The following is a 13,699-nucleotide window of genomic DNA, read 5'->3' on the forward strand; positions in this document are numbered from 1 at the left end:
AGCGCAGAGTTGCAATTTGCCAGACATTGCTACAAAACCCGCATGATCTTCGTTTTTGGAGGAGAAATGTGACAGGAGACGAGAAGTGGGTGTTTCTGACAACCCTGACACACGTAAACAGTGGGTGAAAAGAAGACAGGAGGCCGTCGCCCATGTGAAACAGGACAGATTTGGGAAAAAGCTCGTGCTGAGTGTGTGGTTGAATATTGATGGGATTGTCCATTATGAGTTTGTTCCAGAAAGTAATGCTGTAACGGTGAACTGTATTCTGAACAATTACGCCGAGTGTATGCCATTCTGAACGGGAAATACCTGGCATTAACGAAGAGGAAGAGGTTACTGCTGCAAAATGACAATGGTCCCAGTCACCAGTCTCGAAGAGTGACCAACACACTAGCTGAGCTTGACGGATTTGAGTTGTTACCTCATCCTGCCTATAGCCTGGAAGTTGTACCATCGGATTATGCTTTGTTTCGCTCTCTCTCACATTTCCTGTGTGGTCGGCACTTCAATTCATATGATGAGGTAAATTCTGTCTGTCGCGAGTTTTTCAATTCTAAACCTGCCACCTGGTATCGCCATCAGATTAAACTGTTGTCGCAGAGATGGATGAAGGTAATTGAACATGGAGGTCTGTACTTTGCTGAATAAAGTCTGTCTTTGTTGCTGATATTCTGTGTTTCATTTTTGCCCTTGTATGGTGATTTTTGCCCTTGTATGGTGCAGGACATCTGGGACAGCCTGGTAATGTACATTTTGTAATGTTAATATGACGGTTTGTGTCATAAGCATCAGTCATGTGTGTATTCATTTTGTTTAACTCGCTTGCTTCTCTTTGTAAAGGGTAAAACTATTAAAATCGCCAACCTAGATTTGTTATTTGACTTGATGGGCAAATGAGTTCTGTGATTGCTCACACAGTGGAAGCAGTATATGGTACGGGAGGCACAGCTGTTCCATAGTACCGATTTTGCTCAACAGGTGCCCTCAGCTCATTCTTAGTATCTAAATATCGAAATTATTGTGTTCTTTTGAACTGCTCATGAATGTTATTATAAAAAAAAAAGTGCTCCCCTGTGCTTAGCACCAGGCCATGAAGGCGTATAGGGGGTGTGGGGGTAACACCCCACACTTTCTTGATCCGGTCGTGAATGGGGTGATGTGATCAGCATCATGCCCCTGACTGCCTGTACCCCCCAGGGTTTCCCCCAGGTACCCATGTCACTCGATGCTGGGTGGGCACCGGGGTCGCTTCCAACGTTAGAAAAGTTCCCAGATTTGAACCGGCAGGGGATCGAATGAATGTTATTATAATATAACTAATAACAATGTTCAAATAATGCAATTAAGGTTTTAGATGCAAACTTGACTGAGATTGTGAATGCATCTATGCACGAGTGAGTGAGCATAATAACTCAAGATCACTGAGCGAAAGAATGGAATTGTTTCTGGGAACCGGGGGAAAAACGAACGGTTCATGGACTCGTTGGATATAACTGTGTACATTTGAATTTCACAATACGAAAGGGATCGGGGAAAATCGTGCTCATTGAAGGATTACAAGTGAATCGGAATAGCACGAAATGTTTACGAAAGTCAGTGAATGGTGATACAATTCGTACATTGGGATAAAAAACAATGTGATGCCAGATATTTGAAATTTTTTTCAGTCATTGTGAACTGTTGGTTGGTATACACACCAGATACGTAAGTACCAAAATCATCTTCTAATCAAGCGGTAGCCAGTGCAATGCATGAGGAACTTTGTAGAAACAAATTATCATTGCATTCCACGACATGCTAGCATGCAAGTTTCCGATTATGGCCATAATTTGGGGATACGTGTTTTCGTAAATGTGGGCGGGAACAAATGGTGTCAGGTAAAATGTCTTGGGAAAACACAATGGATTAGTCATAAATGAACGTATAATCGACGGTTATCGTAGTTAACCTCAAATATCAACACAAGGAGTATAAAATATCGTTTGTATAACTTGTAAAAGATGTAATAGCATAATTTTGGTCAAGGTCATGTGATATATTATGACAATAAAAATAATATATTGTCATAACAACATTTGAAGAAGGTTAGGCTAAGTTCAAAGTTCCACATTTGTGCAATATTTATAACAATTTAGTCATAACAGTTATTTTTGACTGGCAATATGAAAAACAAATATCTTCAATCATATGTGTTCTTTCAGACAAGAAAGATTTGATACATTCAAATTTATAATTAAATTTATTGAAATTGTGTACATTTGCATTGTCTTCAAGGTTTATATACAAAGGTCAACTCTTTAAAATTGTTCAATGTACATTGTGATGTCATACTTGGTATTTTGTATCAACATTCAAAAAATGGTAATTGTGATCAATAGATAAGTATATTGTGATATACATAGTAAAATAGCTGTAACAGAGCAAATATGTACATTTACTACACAAACATTCAAGCTGTTAAGCACTTATGGACAAAAATATAAAACAAAAACAATTGAAGATATCACATACTAAAAAATCTGGCTTGAACTAGTTGCTCTTATACTAGTTGTCTGTGACTTGGTGTGGAGCTCAAGATGGAACAAAGATAAGGACAGATATATCAATATGGGATGGTGATATATTTGTATAATAATTGTTGCTTTTAAAGATTAAACTTGGCAACGTTATAATAACTTGGATGTTTAAGTTATATAGAAGCCTTTTATGACTTGAATGAACTTTGATCATGATATAATCTTATAAAGATTCGAAAGTTATGGAATGACACTGATATGTATAAAAGATGCCATGTTGAATTGGAAGCAGTGAATAAGTATCTGTTTTCATCTTCCTTAAGGGGCTGGCTTGTGAATGTTACAGTTCCTCAAATGAGTGCTTGGAGGAAGGTCGCATAGAGTGACACTTATATGTTCTACGTTTGGAGGTGATTTGAGAAGATGATGAATTTCGAAAACTGAAGCTCAGAATTGTAGATACAAAGACTTGCTTTATCCTGGAAGGAGATAACAAAGATATATATATATATATTTTCTTATGTATAGCATTGATATCTTATAAATATTCTTGTAAACAAAGGCATAATTTGATGCTATTGTAATTTTGGTTGTTTCTAGTTTTTTTCTTTCATTTTTATCAATATAATAATTATAAAGTTATCAGTATATGTAAACTTAAATTTCCTTTCCAATATAGCACCATAGCTACTACCTATTGTGCTGATACTGAGTTTGAATTAAACTGACTTACATTGTTAAACTTAGATTATGCCTTTGTTTACAAGAATATTTATAAGATATCAATGCTATACATAAGAAAATATATATATATATATCTTTGTTATCTCCTTCCAGGATAAAGCAAGTCTTTGTATCTACAATTCTGAGCTTCAGTTTTCGAAATTCATCATCTTCTCAAATCACCTCCAAACGTAGAACATATAAGTGTCACTCTATGCGACCTTCCTCCAAGCACTCATTTGAGGAACTGTAACATTCACAAGCCAGCCCCTTAAGGAAGATGAAAACAGATACTTATTCACTGCTTCCAATTCAACATGGCATCTTTTATACATATCAGTGTCATTCCATAACTTTCGAATCTTTATAAGATTATATCATGATCAAAGTTCATTCAAGTCATAAAAGGCTTCTATATAACTTAAACATCCAAGTTATTATAACGTTGCCAAGTTTAATCTTTAAAAGCAACAATTATTATACAAATATATCACCATCCCATATTGATATATCTGTCCTTATCTTTGTTCCATCTTGAGCTCCACACCAAGTCACAGACAACTAGTATAAGAGCAACTAGTTCAAGCCAGATTTTTTAGTATGTGATATCTTCAATTGTTTTTGTTTTATATTTTTGTCCATAAGTGCTTAACAGCTTGAATGTTTGTGTAGTAAATGTACATATTTGCTCTGTTACAGCTATTTTACTATGTATATCACAATATACTTATCTATTGATCACAATTACCATTTTTTGAATGTTGATACAAAATACCAAGTATGACATCACAATGTACATTGAACAATTTTAAAGAGTTGACCTTTGTATATAAACCTTGAAGACAATGCAAATGTACACAATTTCAATAAATTTAATTATAAATTTGAATGTATCAAATCTTTCTTGTCTGAAAGAACACATATGATTGAAGATATTTGTTTTTCATATTGCCAGTCAAAAATAACTGTTATGACTAAATTGTTATAAATATTGCACAAATGTGGAACTTTGAACTTAGCCTAACCTTCTTCAAATGTTGTTATGACAATATATTATTTTTATTGTCATACTGGCGCTCAACAAGGGACGGATCCACAACAACAGACCTGAGCACTACTGAGACTTTTAACATATAATAATTAATATAATTCCTCTATATTTACAAACTGTTTTCATGTTTAGCATTATAATCAACTGAGTATAACTGAATATTTTTTTTTTTAATGAATATAACTGAATATTTGTTTTCCAACAATAGAAAAAGAACATGTTCATCATGAACCAATACAGTGCAACTACACATAGTGAGTTTTTAGTACATAATAATGTTGAAAAACAAACAAAAAAATCGAGTTCTACAAACCAACAATTATCTAATGAAGTTCCATATGAACCATTTTTACATAAAACAATGTGGCTACATAACATTTTTATTTATTATGAACCAATAAAGCACCATTAAGAACTTCATTCTTAATCTGAGAGCATTATTTCTATATTAATCTTTATTTAGCCAAAAATATATTAATTATAATTTTCCACATGTAGAGTAGATTACCTATGGTCCAACTAAGTTTCATAAACTAGTAAAGCATAATTGGGAATTCATCCATTTATCTAGTAACATCAGCTAACAAGACAAGAATCTAAGTCCTTGCATCGAGAAGCAAACATCCTCAGATTTATGGAGTGCCGAAAATAAGATTTCTTATATCACAAATCATTTCATGCAAGGAATGTATAAATTATGATGTGCGCACAAAAATTATAAATCTCAAATAACTGTTGTTCCTGAACTCACAGTGTCACGGCACGAATTTTCTATTCTGCCCTTTGTGAACACATTTTGGAGCCATAATGCATTCTAGCATTTTAAAGGAACGTACTACTTGATTTAAGCTTGGATCAACACGTCTTCGCTTCTTGTCAAGTTTATTTCTATTGGAGCCTACAATTCAACTCTTGGAATCTTAGAGCTCTAGTAAATGTTTTTAAGTCACAGCTAAATCTTAATATTAAAATCTATTATGCACATGCTATCACATTATATTATACATTTTTTGCACCCAAAATACACATAACAAAGAATATTTGTTATATTGAATTTTTCCACCATTAATCACAACTAAGGATCAAGATATATGAATGAGGACCAATGTTGGATTATTATATGAATGAGGACCAATGTTGGATTATGAAGATCAACTTAAGGCAAACTCTACAGATGAATACTTCATACCTGAACTAATGTTTCAGACTCAAGGAAAGAAGCACGAAAAGTGAAAAAAAATTGACATTGACATCTGACAAACGAAAAATTGAGCATAAAGTACTGTGACTCACAGTACCACCCTTAAGCAACAGTCTAAGAGAAGAACTCAACCAACCAACCCACATGGGTATGGTTGTGAAACAAAGCAGTATCTTTTGTCCTTCAAACCAACAATATTTTGACATGTAACTATTCACCTATGGAAGAGGTGGCCAATATCTCCTTGGCAGAGATCTTGTTCTGTGAATCTAATAATTAGTTTGATGGTATAGTTATTTCAATGTTTTCAATTTGAAATCCGTCCAATTTTTTTTATTGTCAAAGTAGTTTCACCTTTGGCAAGAGAAGGATTCTGTTCAGGGTCATTGTAGGTAAAGACAATGCATGGTGTGATAAAAGCTTTACAGCCATATCTACTTTGAACTGAAAGAACCGACGGTGTTAGTTTTCATATAGATGGATGTTAAGTATGCTGGCTGATAATGATTGTATAAGATTTATAAGAAATACAGAGTGTCGGTTGTAAACCGGAAAGAATTAACTTTCATTCTACCAGTCGTCTAATAAAGAACACATGTTGTTTATTATTGATGTTACAATTTAACCTCACAGGGTTCCTCAGAGTGCATAAACTTAGAAATATGTGTGCTAATGTCTGTATTCTCTTTCAGAAGGGGAGGATACGTGTCACATTGGTCACTCTGGTTTATGCTTATGTTAATGAGCCTTGGAAGCATAGAGGGATTACTACAGTACTAAGGGATAAGTTAATGTCTGTCTTGGAATGGGGTACTCAGTCTCTTAATTTCCCAATCTAAAGATATTCACCGGCATTATTGTTGATGAACCTAAGTTTCCAATGTAATTTATGGTACTGACTCACATGCACAAGGAATGCAGTAGGGATCCTGGGCGAATCATGCATGGCAACATAAATTATCATCTTGTAGGAGAATCTACAATTATTTCAGTGGTAGTAGAAACAACTAAGGGGTCTGTTTAATTTGATTCATTTATAGTACAGGGTGTACTGAAAGAAGGGGTTTTATTTCTTGTAAATTTGGAATGCACTATGAGTGAATATTGATTCATTGGATTGAACACACATGAACGTATTAAACAAACAAGTTTGAGCTAATGCGGTTTCGGAGTTTGAATAAATTGGGAATGTTTGGGTATTTGATTGTCCCAATTTAGCATACCATTTTATGAGGTATCGAAACTCAGTTGTTGGGGTTTCACAACACATGTGCTCATAGTAAATTTCGAAACTCTTTTGAGTTTTCTACAGCACGTTCACATTAACTTGCGGTTAAATAAGCTTTAGAAGTCCTGTAACAGCATAAATTTGAATGAAATGTTAATTTAAACAAAACTTAGAATATATACAAGGGGTGACTGAAAAGTTTTGAGCCTAACATAGAAAATGGGTAGCTAGGCAAACGAAATGATATTTTTAATAATGTACCAATCTTCATTAGTATCATGACCCATGTTCATGCTTCTAACGTTTCTCATTTTTTGGTTGCAGGGTCTTGAAGTGAAAAAGGTTCAGTGACTTGTTGAAAAAGAAGAAATTGGAGTATCACACTGCAAAACGTTGGCCAGCTAAAGTTTTCTTCATGCAGGCCAGGCCCTGCGAATATGGGGATGAGGAACAAGCTTGAATCCACAGTCATTGATTGTTGCCATGGCAATCTCTGAGGTGTGAGCTGGAACATTGTTCTGGTGAAAGAGATCTCCTCTGGTCATCATGGTCTGATCTTCTCTTGGATTTGCACTCTGAGATCTTTCAGTACGTAATCAGAGTAATATTCTCCGGCGATGGTGTGACCCCTTTAAAGCTAATCAATCAGCACACCACCTCGGGAATCCTAAAAGTCTGTCACCTCTTCCCTGCTGATGACATGACATTGGCCTTCTTTGGTGTAGGAGATGATGCATGCTTCCATTCCTTCCTTTGTTATTTTCTTTCCGGCTGAAAGTTGTGGTCCTAGCACTCATCCATAGTATTGAATCGAGCAAGAGAATTGTCCACATCTGCTTCAAACAGTTCCAAATTTTCCCTTGACATCTTGTGCTGAGTGTGCTTCTACTCAGGAGTCGAAGACATGGACTCATCGAGCAGAAACTTTCGGGAAGCCAAGCTCTTTCTTCAAAATGCAATTGGCTCGCTCCTGTGAGATGACCAATGTCTGCTACTTGACATGTTGACAATCGGCATTCTTGCATGATCATGTCCAGAACAAGGTTAACACATTGGGGTCTCACGACGGGCATAGCCCGCAGGGCACTTAAAGTCAATGTGGACGAACGACGGGCATAGCCCATCCTGCAGTATGCAATCGCTTTGCCGATTAACTACGGGCTATGTTCGTACTTCGTCTCATGTGCGTGTTCATTCAAGCTGCTCTGTTGAAATTCCAACCGCTAGGTGACTCATGTGCTATTTTTATCTCGCACCTGGGACTGTTTGTGTTCGGGTTGATGTACGTTGCATTGTTTAGAATGGCGTCGTTAGATCCAGACTGCATAGCGGAAATTCCACCTCAGAGTTTGAAGTTAGCGACGATTTTGATGATGCAGATGAATTTGAAGATTTGGAAGGTAGGTTATATTCGTAATAATTAATTGTTGACAATATAAACAGTGTTGCAAACTCTAGTATTTTATGAATGAAGTGAGAAGAGGTAATATTTTGGGTCTATTCATCTTGCCTCTGGCTTGATTCTCCTAAATGCACTGATGTATTTTTAGTTTTTCCATTTATTATTTTGTATAGTGTATGTCAAATGAAAATTTATTTTATTTATTTAGTTTATTTATTTATTTGTTTAATTTTTACAGATGACGCAGAACCAGCTGATACATCGTGTGGTCCTGTCCTGCAGCCACTTTTTCATACAAAAGCTAATTACCTGTAATTTGTAATTATTTTTTGTTATGTGCACATGAGAAGTATTCTTATGCAAGATTCAAAAGATGTATTGATAGTTTATGTACTTAATTATTGAAATTTCCAGATTACGAACTTAAAATATCTCTATATTAACATTTGTTACAATGTTGTACTTTTTTCTTCTTCACAAAACATTGCTGAAAAAAATATTCAAAAATGTCTGAAAATTAAAATAAAATTTAACAAATTTTTGTTAATTGAAAAGAGGAAGTTTTGTAGATTTAAGAAATGTGTGGTAGATAAAAACAAATTAAAAATATTTTTCTATGATTTTTTTAAAAACATCAAAAAACTGCAATCCAGAGGTAAAAATGCTGTATTATGAGGCCAGACCCGAATGTGTTAATATTTTCTTTGGTGGTGACAGTTCCAGGTCTACCAGACCTCCACTCATCTTGAACAGTACCCTGCCCCGCTTTAATTCTTGTACCCAACATTTGACTATGGCATATGAAGGGGCATTGACATGTAAAGTATTGAATATATCTTGGCAGATTTTCTGATAGTGACATTCCTTTGAGATGAAGGTATTTGACCACCAAGAGATACTCCAATTTCTCAACTGTCAACAAATCACTGAACCTTCTTCACTTCAAGACCTTGCAACAGAAGAAGAACAAAAGAAAAAAAGAGAAACATTAACATGGGACATGATACTAACGAAGAGTGGTACATAAATATTATTTGATTTGTCTAGCTACCCATTTTCTGTGTTAGGCTCATAACTTTTCAGTCACCCCTCGTATACAGTAATAATGTACAAAGCATCTTTGTAAAATCATGTTTTTTTCTCAACTTTAGAGCAGGAAACAGTAGGATATCTCTTTAGGATAGGGGGGCCCAAACTTTCCTATATACAGGGAGGGCTAGTATTGGCCACAGGAAATATTACATTTTACTTCCATTAAAGATAATGCTTCAAAATAAAATGAAAGTTTTAATAAGTAGTAACGTGGGCTGCATGAAGTACCTCAGCATGCTGGATGTGGCCTGAGGGTCATACTTTGGGCATCCCTGTTAAGGAGAAGAAAGCTGTGCTGATATGACACAGCAATTGAGTCACATTAAGTCGATGTACCATGCACTGGGCCACTTTTTCAATTGTGTGTGTCATATTGCTTCAGTCTGTTGGTCCTACATGCTCAGTGAATCCTTTTTTATTATAGGTTGGAGAGGCCTGCGTTGCTTGTCAATTTGGTCTAGAAGCTCCTTAACAGTTATTTACTTTTATCTATTAGTTCCAACTTTTATAGTGGTTAAATACTATCATACAGTATTTCCAAAAACTTACACGGCTTGTTACTATATTCTCTCTAAGAAACTCTCTGAACTTTTTAAGGAAGATCTTCCTTGATGAAGGTTGAGTTGGGGTTCCATCCGAGTTGTCTAGTAGTATTTTCAGTAGTTCAACTTGCAAAGATTCAATACCTGCAGTAAGAGAAACAATACTTCACAAAGGCAATAAAACAATGTTATGCATATACTTCTTTCTCTAAATTCTCATTAGGTTGATTTCTTAGCCTAATATTCGGTACAGACTTCAAATGAGTTTGGAGACTTACATTGCTATCACATTCAAGTTTTGCAGAAAACTAATAAGTTAGTAATTTACTAATTTACTATATCACTAATTGCACACTTGCTTAGAGAAAGAACAATATGCATGGTTGGACATACAAGTATTTAAGTCATAACTATTTCTCTGTAAAGTAAACTACAAATTCATGATGAAAGTTGTGTGAATTACTCACAAACTAGATTACCTTGCCATAGGAATAGATTATGGACAAACCACTATTAATATATATATAAGTAAACTACACCTACTTCTATGGAAGCTTTGGACATTAAAAAACAAAAAAACAACAATAACCAAGAATGTAAAGAATCATTACAAAATGCAAACTTTTCTTGTACAAACAGGGGTTACATTCATCTCCGCAATGCATGTGATCATGAATACGTTGATTTTGCCTTACAAAGAGGAACTGTGTGGAACATAAAACATAGTACACGAATTGCACCTTTATATTAGGGTTGAGTGACCAACACCACTTTGACTCAATGCTAGTAATTTACACTGACAATGATGCTTGAAAATTGGAACAATTCAAAAATAGTTCAGAAAATATATAAATTTTAAAAAAGTTGTTAATTGTAAATATACTACATCAGTCTACTGGCATATTGCTTTAAATTATTCATTATTGTGTAAAGTACCTTACTGCCACTGGGGTTGCCTCGACAGTTTGTAAATAATCTTACATGTTCGGGATCTTATCATTGGGGGAAGCGGTAGCTTGTAAGCACTCGCTTTGCTACATACTTCATATGCGGAGGTACCTAGATAAACTTAATCTACACAACCTTTTAAATGAATGGCAACTCACACTTATTCAGGTTAAAATGGCCTTAAGACTGCATTGGCAATGTTGGCTTGAGAGAAAACCATATTACCTGTCTCGTTCTTGAAGAGACGATCAATAAGAGTTTCAAAGTTAACTCTCAGACACACACTGTTGTTAGTCTCTTAACTTCTCTCTGCAATAACTGGAAAATGCATTATGCTGAAGTTAACACATTCCTTGATGTTTCCTGCCTGCTACATGGCTAAGTTTAACTTGAAAAATGACAGGTACGCTACGGCACCCAACTGGCCAAAAAAATTCCTTTGAATTTTTAAAAATTAAGATAAAGCACACGTATGTTGCTGTTTATGCCGACCCAGTCCCTTAGAAGGTATATTTATTATATGAAATAAATCAAAACCAAAATTAAAATGTCAAAATTGCAATCAAAACAGAAGTCCAATGCCACAGCTCGGTGAGTAAGGCATGAATGAAAATGAATGCATGCTTGTAGAATGCCTTTTGCTGAGTGCAACGCTTTTCCCAGAAATGTTGATCAACACCGGCCAGCAGCTGTGACGTCAGCTCATGCTAAAGAACCTTGAGAGGTATGTTGTTACGTCAGATACACAGAGAACAACGAACTCAGCCACACCCACACACGAGGGCGCCAAGAGTCATGTATCACTGTCAGCTGAACTGACGTCATAAAGAAATGAAGCCAGAGCCTGTCGCTCCACCCACAAGACCGTGGCCACAGAGCAGTCCACAATAAAACGAGGATCAATTTGCACTAATCACTAATGTAGCACTAACACAATAAAATCCAGATGAATATATAGACAGCAAAGCACACACATATCTCCGTCCTTCAATCTCTCTCAGAGAATAATATATGTATATATGAAATTAACATCGTCCATTAAAATGAATAAATGTCTAAAATATATATTATAGAATATTGAATAATGCTACACTGCATTGTGTACTAAAATGCCCCAAAAAAGTTGTCCAACACCATCTATTAAATAGAAGTAAATATTGAGTACATTCACAATATGTGAAGATAAAAACAACTTATTCCACTATAAATACATAACTGGTGGAATATTAAAATTAAATGTCCATTATATGTGTATATTTATCTTGGGTAATAAAATTAAAAATTAAAAAATCTCACAGTCCTTGCTATGAGACGCAAAACGTTCCTCTGAAGAGTTCGTAATATAATTTGAAGACTCGCATAAGCATGCACAAGGAGGGTGTAAAGTTCCACTGCACTGCCATAGAGTATTGTGCATGCAAAAATGTGTCCAGGGTGAAATCCGGAACAATTTTGTCACAATTCACATCCCAATCATCACATGATAGTGCGGTCCCATTTTTAGCTAGACGGCACGAGAAAGTGTCCATGATTGGAGCACTGGATGTGAAAACTCAGGTAGGGTGGCTTTTGATGAGAGAGGGTTTTAATCTTGAAGATCGGCGAGTGAACAGAATGAAGAAACAAGATCGGCGAGTGAACAGAATGAAGAAACAATCAGATTAACTTTTGCTGCCGACTTACAGGAGAAATGACGTTCAGGGGAAAATGCTGCTGTTCTCCTGACTGGGGAACTAGTCTCGTACTTGAAGAGATCATCAATAAGAGTTTCAAAGTTAACTCTCACACACACACACTGTTGTTAGTCTCTTAAAACTGTCTCTTAAATTCTCTACACTTCTCTTCCGAACAAACTTTCGAACTGACGTTCACTTTCCATAATAAAGATAGACTGTCTTTCAAACTAAACCTGTCTCTTTCTTTCACTCTCCCGCTCGACTCTCTTTTAAAACAAAACCCCAAAGTTCAGCTCCCGACTAACTCCTTTTCAAGCTAAACTACGACTGTCCTGTTCAAGATTCAACTTGTATCCTGTCCACCTAAGCTCCTCCTACTTTTCTGTCTCACCCCACTTTACCTCTGCAATAACTGGAAAATGCATTATGCTGAAGTTAACACATTCCTTGATGTTTCCTGCCTCCTACATGGCTAAGCGTAACTCGAAAAATGAGATATTGTACATGAGGTAATTATTTAATCACAAAATCAACTTTTCCCCACAATGCTGTTGCCAAAATATTGAAAATTATGTAAGAAAATATTTCAAAAAATTCCCTGTACTCCAGAAAAGTATCAGTGATTAAATCAGCATCGCTGTCAGCTTAGCCCTACTATACTCATAGGAATAACAAAATAACAGGATGTGCATTCAACTGTACACTATCTACAGCAATATCAAATTACTAAAATTATCAGTTGGTTCCCTAACACAAAGTAGAAGCATTATTATATTTCAAGAGTGTGCAGCTAAAAAAATAACAATTAATCAAAAAGATTAAGTGAATCATGTGGAGAAAATGGAATGTTAAATCATTGTAAGCATTTCTCTAACCAAATATACCTCCTACAAAGGAACACTGAAAGCCAAAGCTTACCAGTAATTGCTTCCTTTATTCTCTGACAAGACTCAAGATATGCCTGTTTCTTTCCTTCTCTTGCTGGAGTCATTTCTGATGTTGGCCACCAAGGTGTGCTAACGACTGCTGCGAGACCTCCTTCATCTAAAGGTTTTATGTGAACAAAATTTGGAAACCTGAAAGGAAAAGATATTAAAAAATATGAACAAGAAAGGAATATATATTTCAGGGAAGTGACTCTAATATGAACAAAGTGTTGGTATAATTTATATTTGTAATGCAAAATTTGGATTGTCGACAGACACACATTTTGCCAATTTAGTGACTGGGTAAAAAGGCTCCAATATGAATATTTAAGTAGTAGTAGACTTTTACATTGCATGTAATTGTACTGTCAGGGGGAAATTCCCACAACCC

General features: G+C 35.5%; 1 protein-coding gene across 4 annotated transcripts in view; it reads right to left on the bottom strand.

Annotated features, from left to right (window-relative positions):
• The window catches only part of LOC145995973 (E3 ubiquitin-protein ligase RNF123-like), a 73,354-nt gene that overhangs the window by 29,148 nt on the left and 30,507 nt on the right, over nucleotides 1-13,699 (bottom strand). For all 4 annotated transcript variants that reach the window (XM_083132100.1, XM_083132082.1, XM_083132092.1 and 1 more), the window contains exons 9-10: nucleotides 13,301-13,458; nucleotides 9,766-9,902 (exon numbers count right to left, since the gene is read on the bottom strand). In XM_083132100.1, coding sequence (XP_082988226.1) covers nucleotides 9,766-9,902; nucleotides 13,301-13,458 — 295 coding nt within the window. The remainder of the gene's footprint in view (nucleotides 1-9,765; nucleotides 9,903-13,300; nucleotides 13,459-13,699) is intronic.

Source organism: Lepisma saccharinum, chromosome 1 (genome assembly GCF_977018435.1).
Source record: "Lepisma saccharinum chromosome 1, izLepSacc3.1, whole genome shotgun sequence".
Taxonomy (NCBI): Eukaryota; Metazoa; Arthropoda; class Insecta; order Zygentoma; family Lepismatidae; genus Lepisma; species Lepisma saccharinum.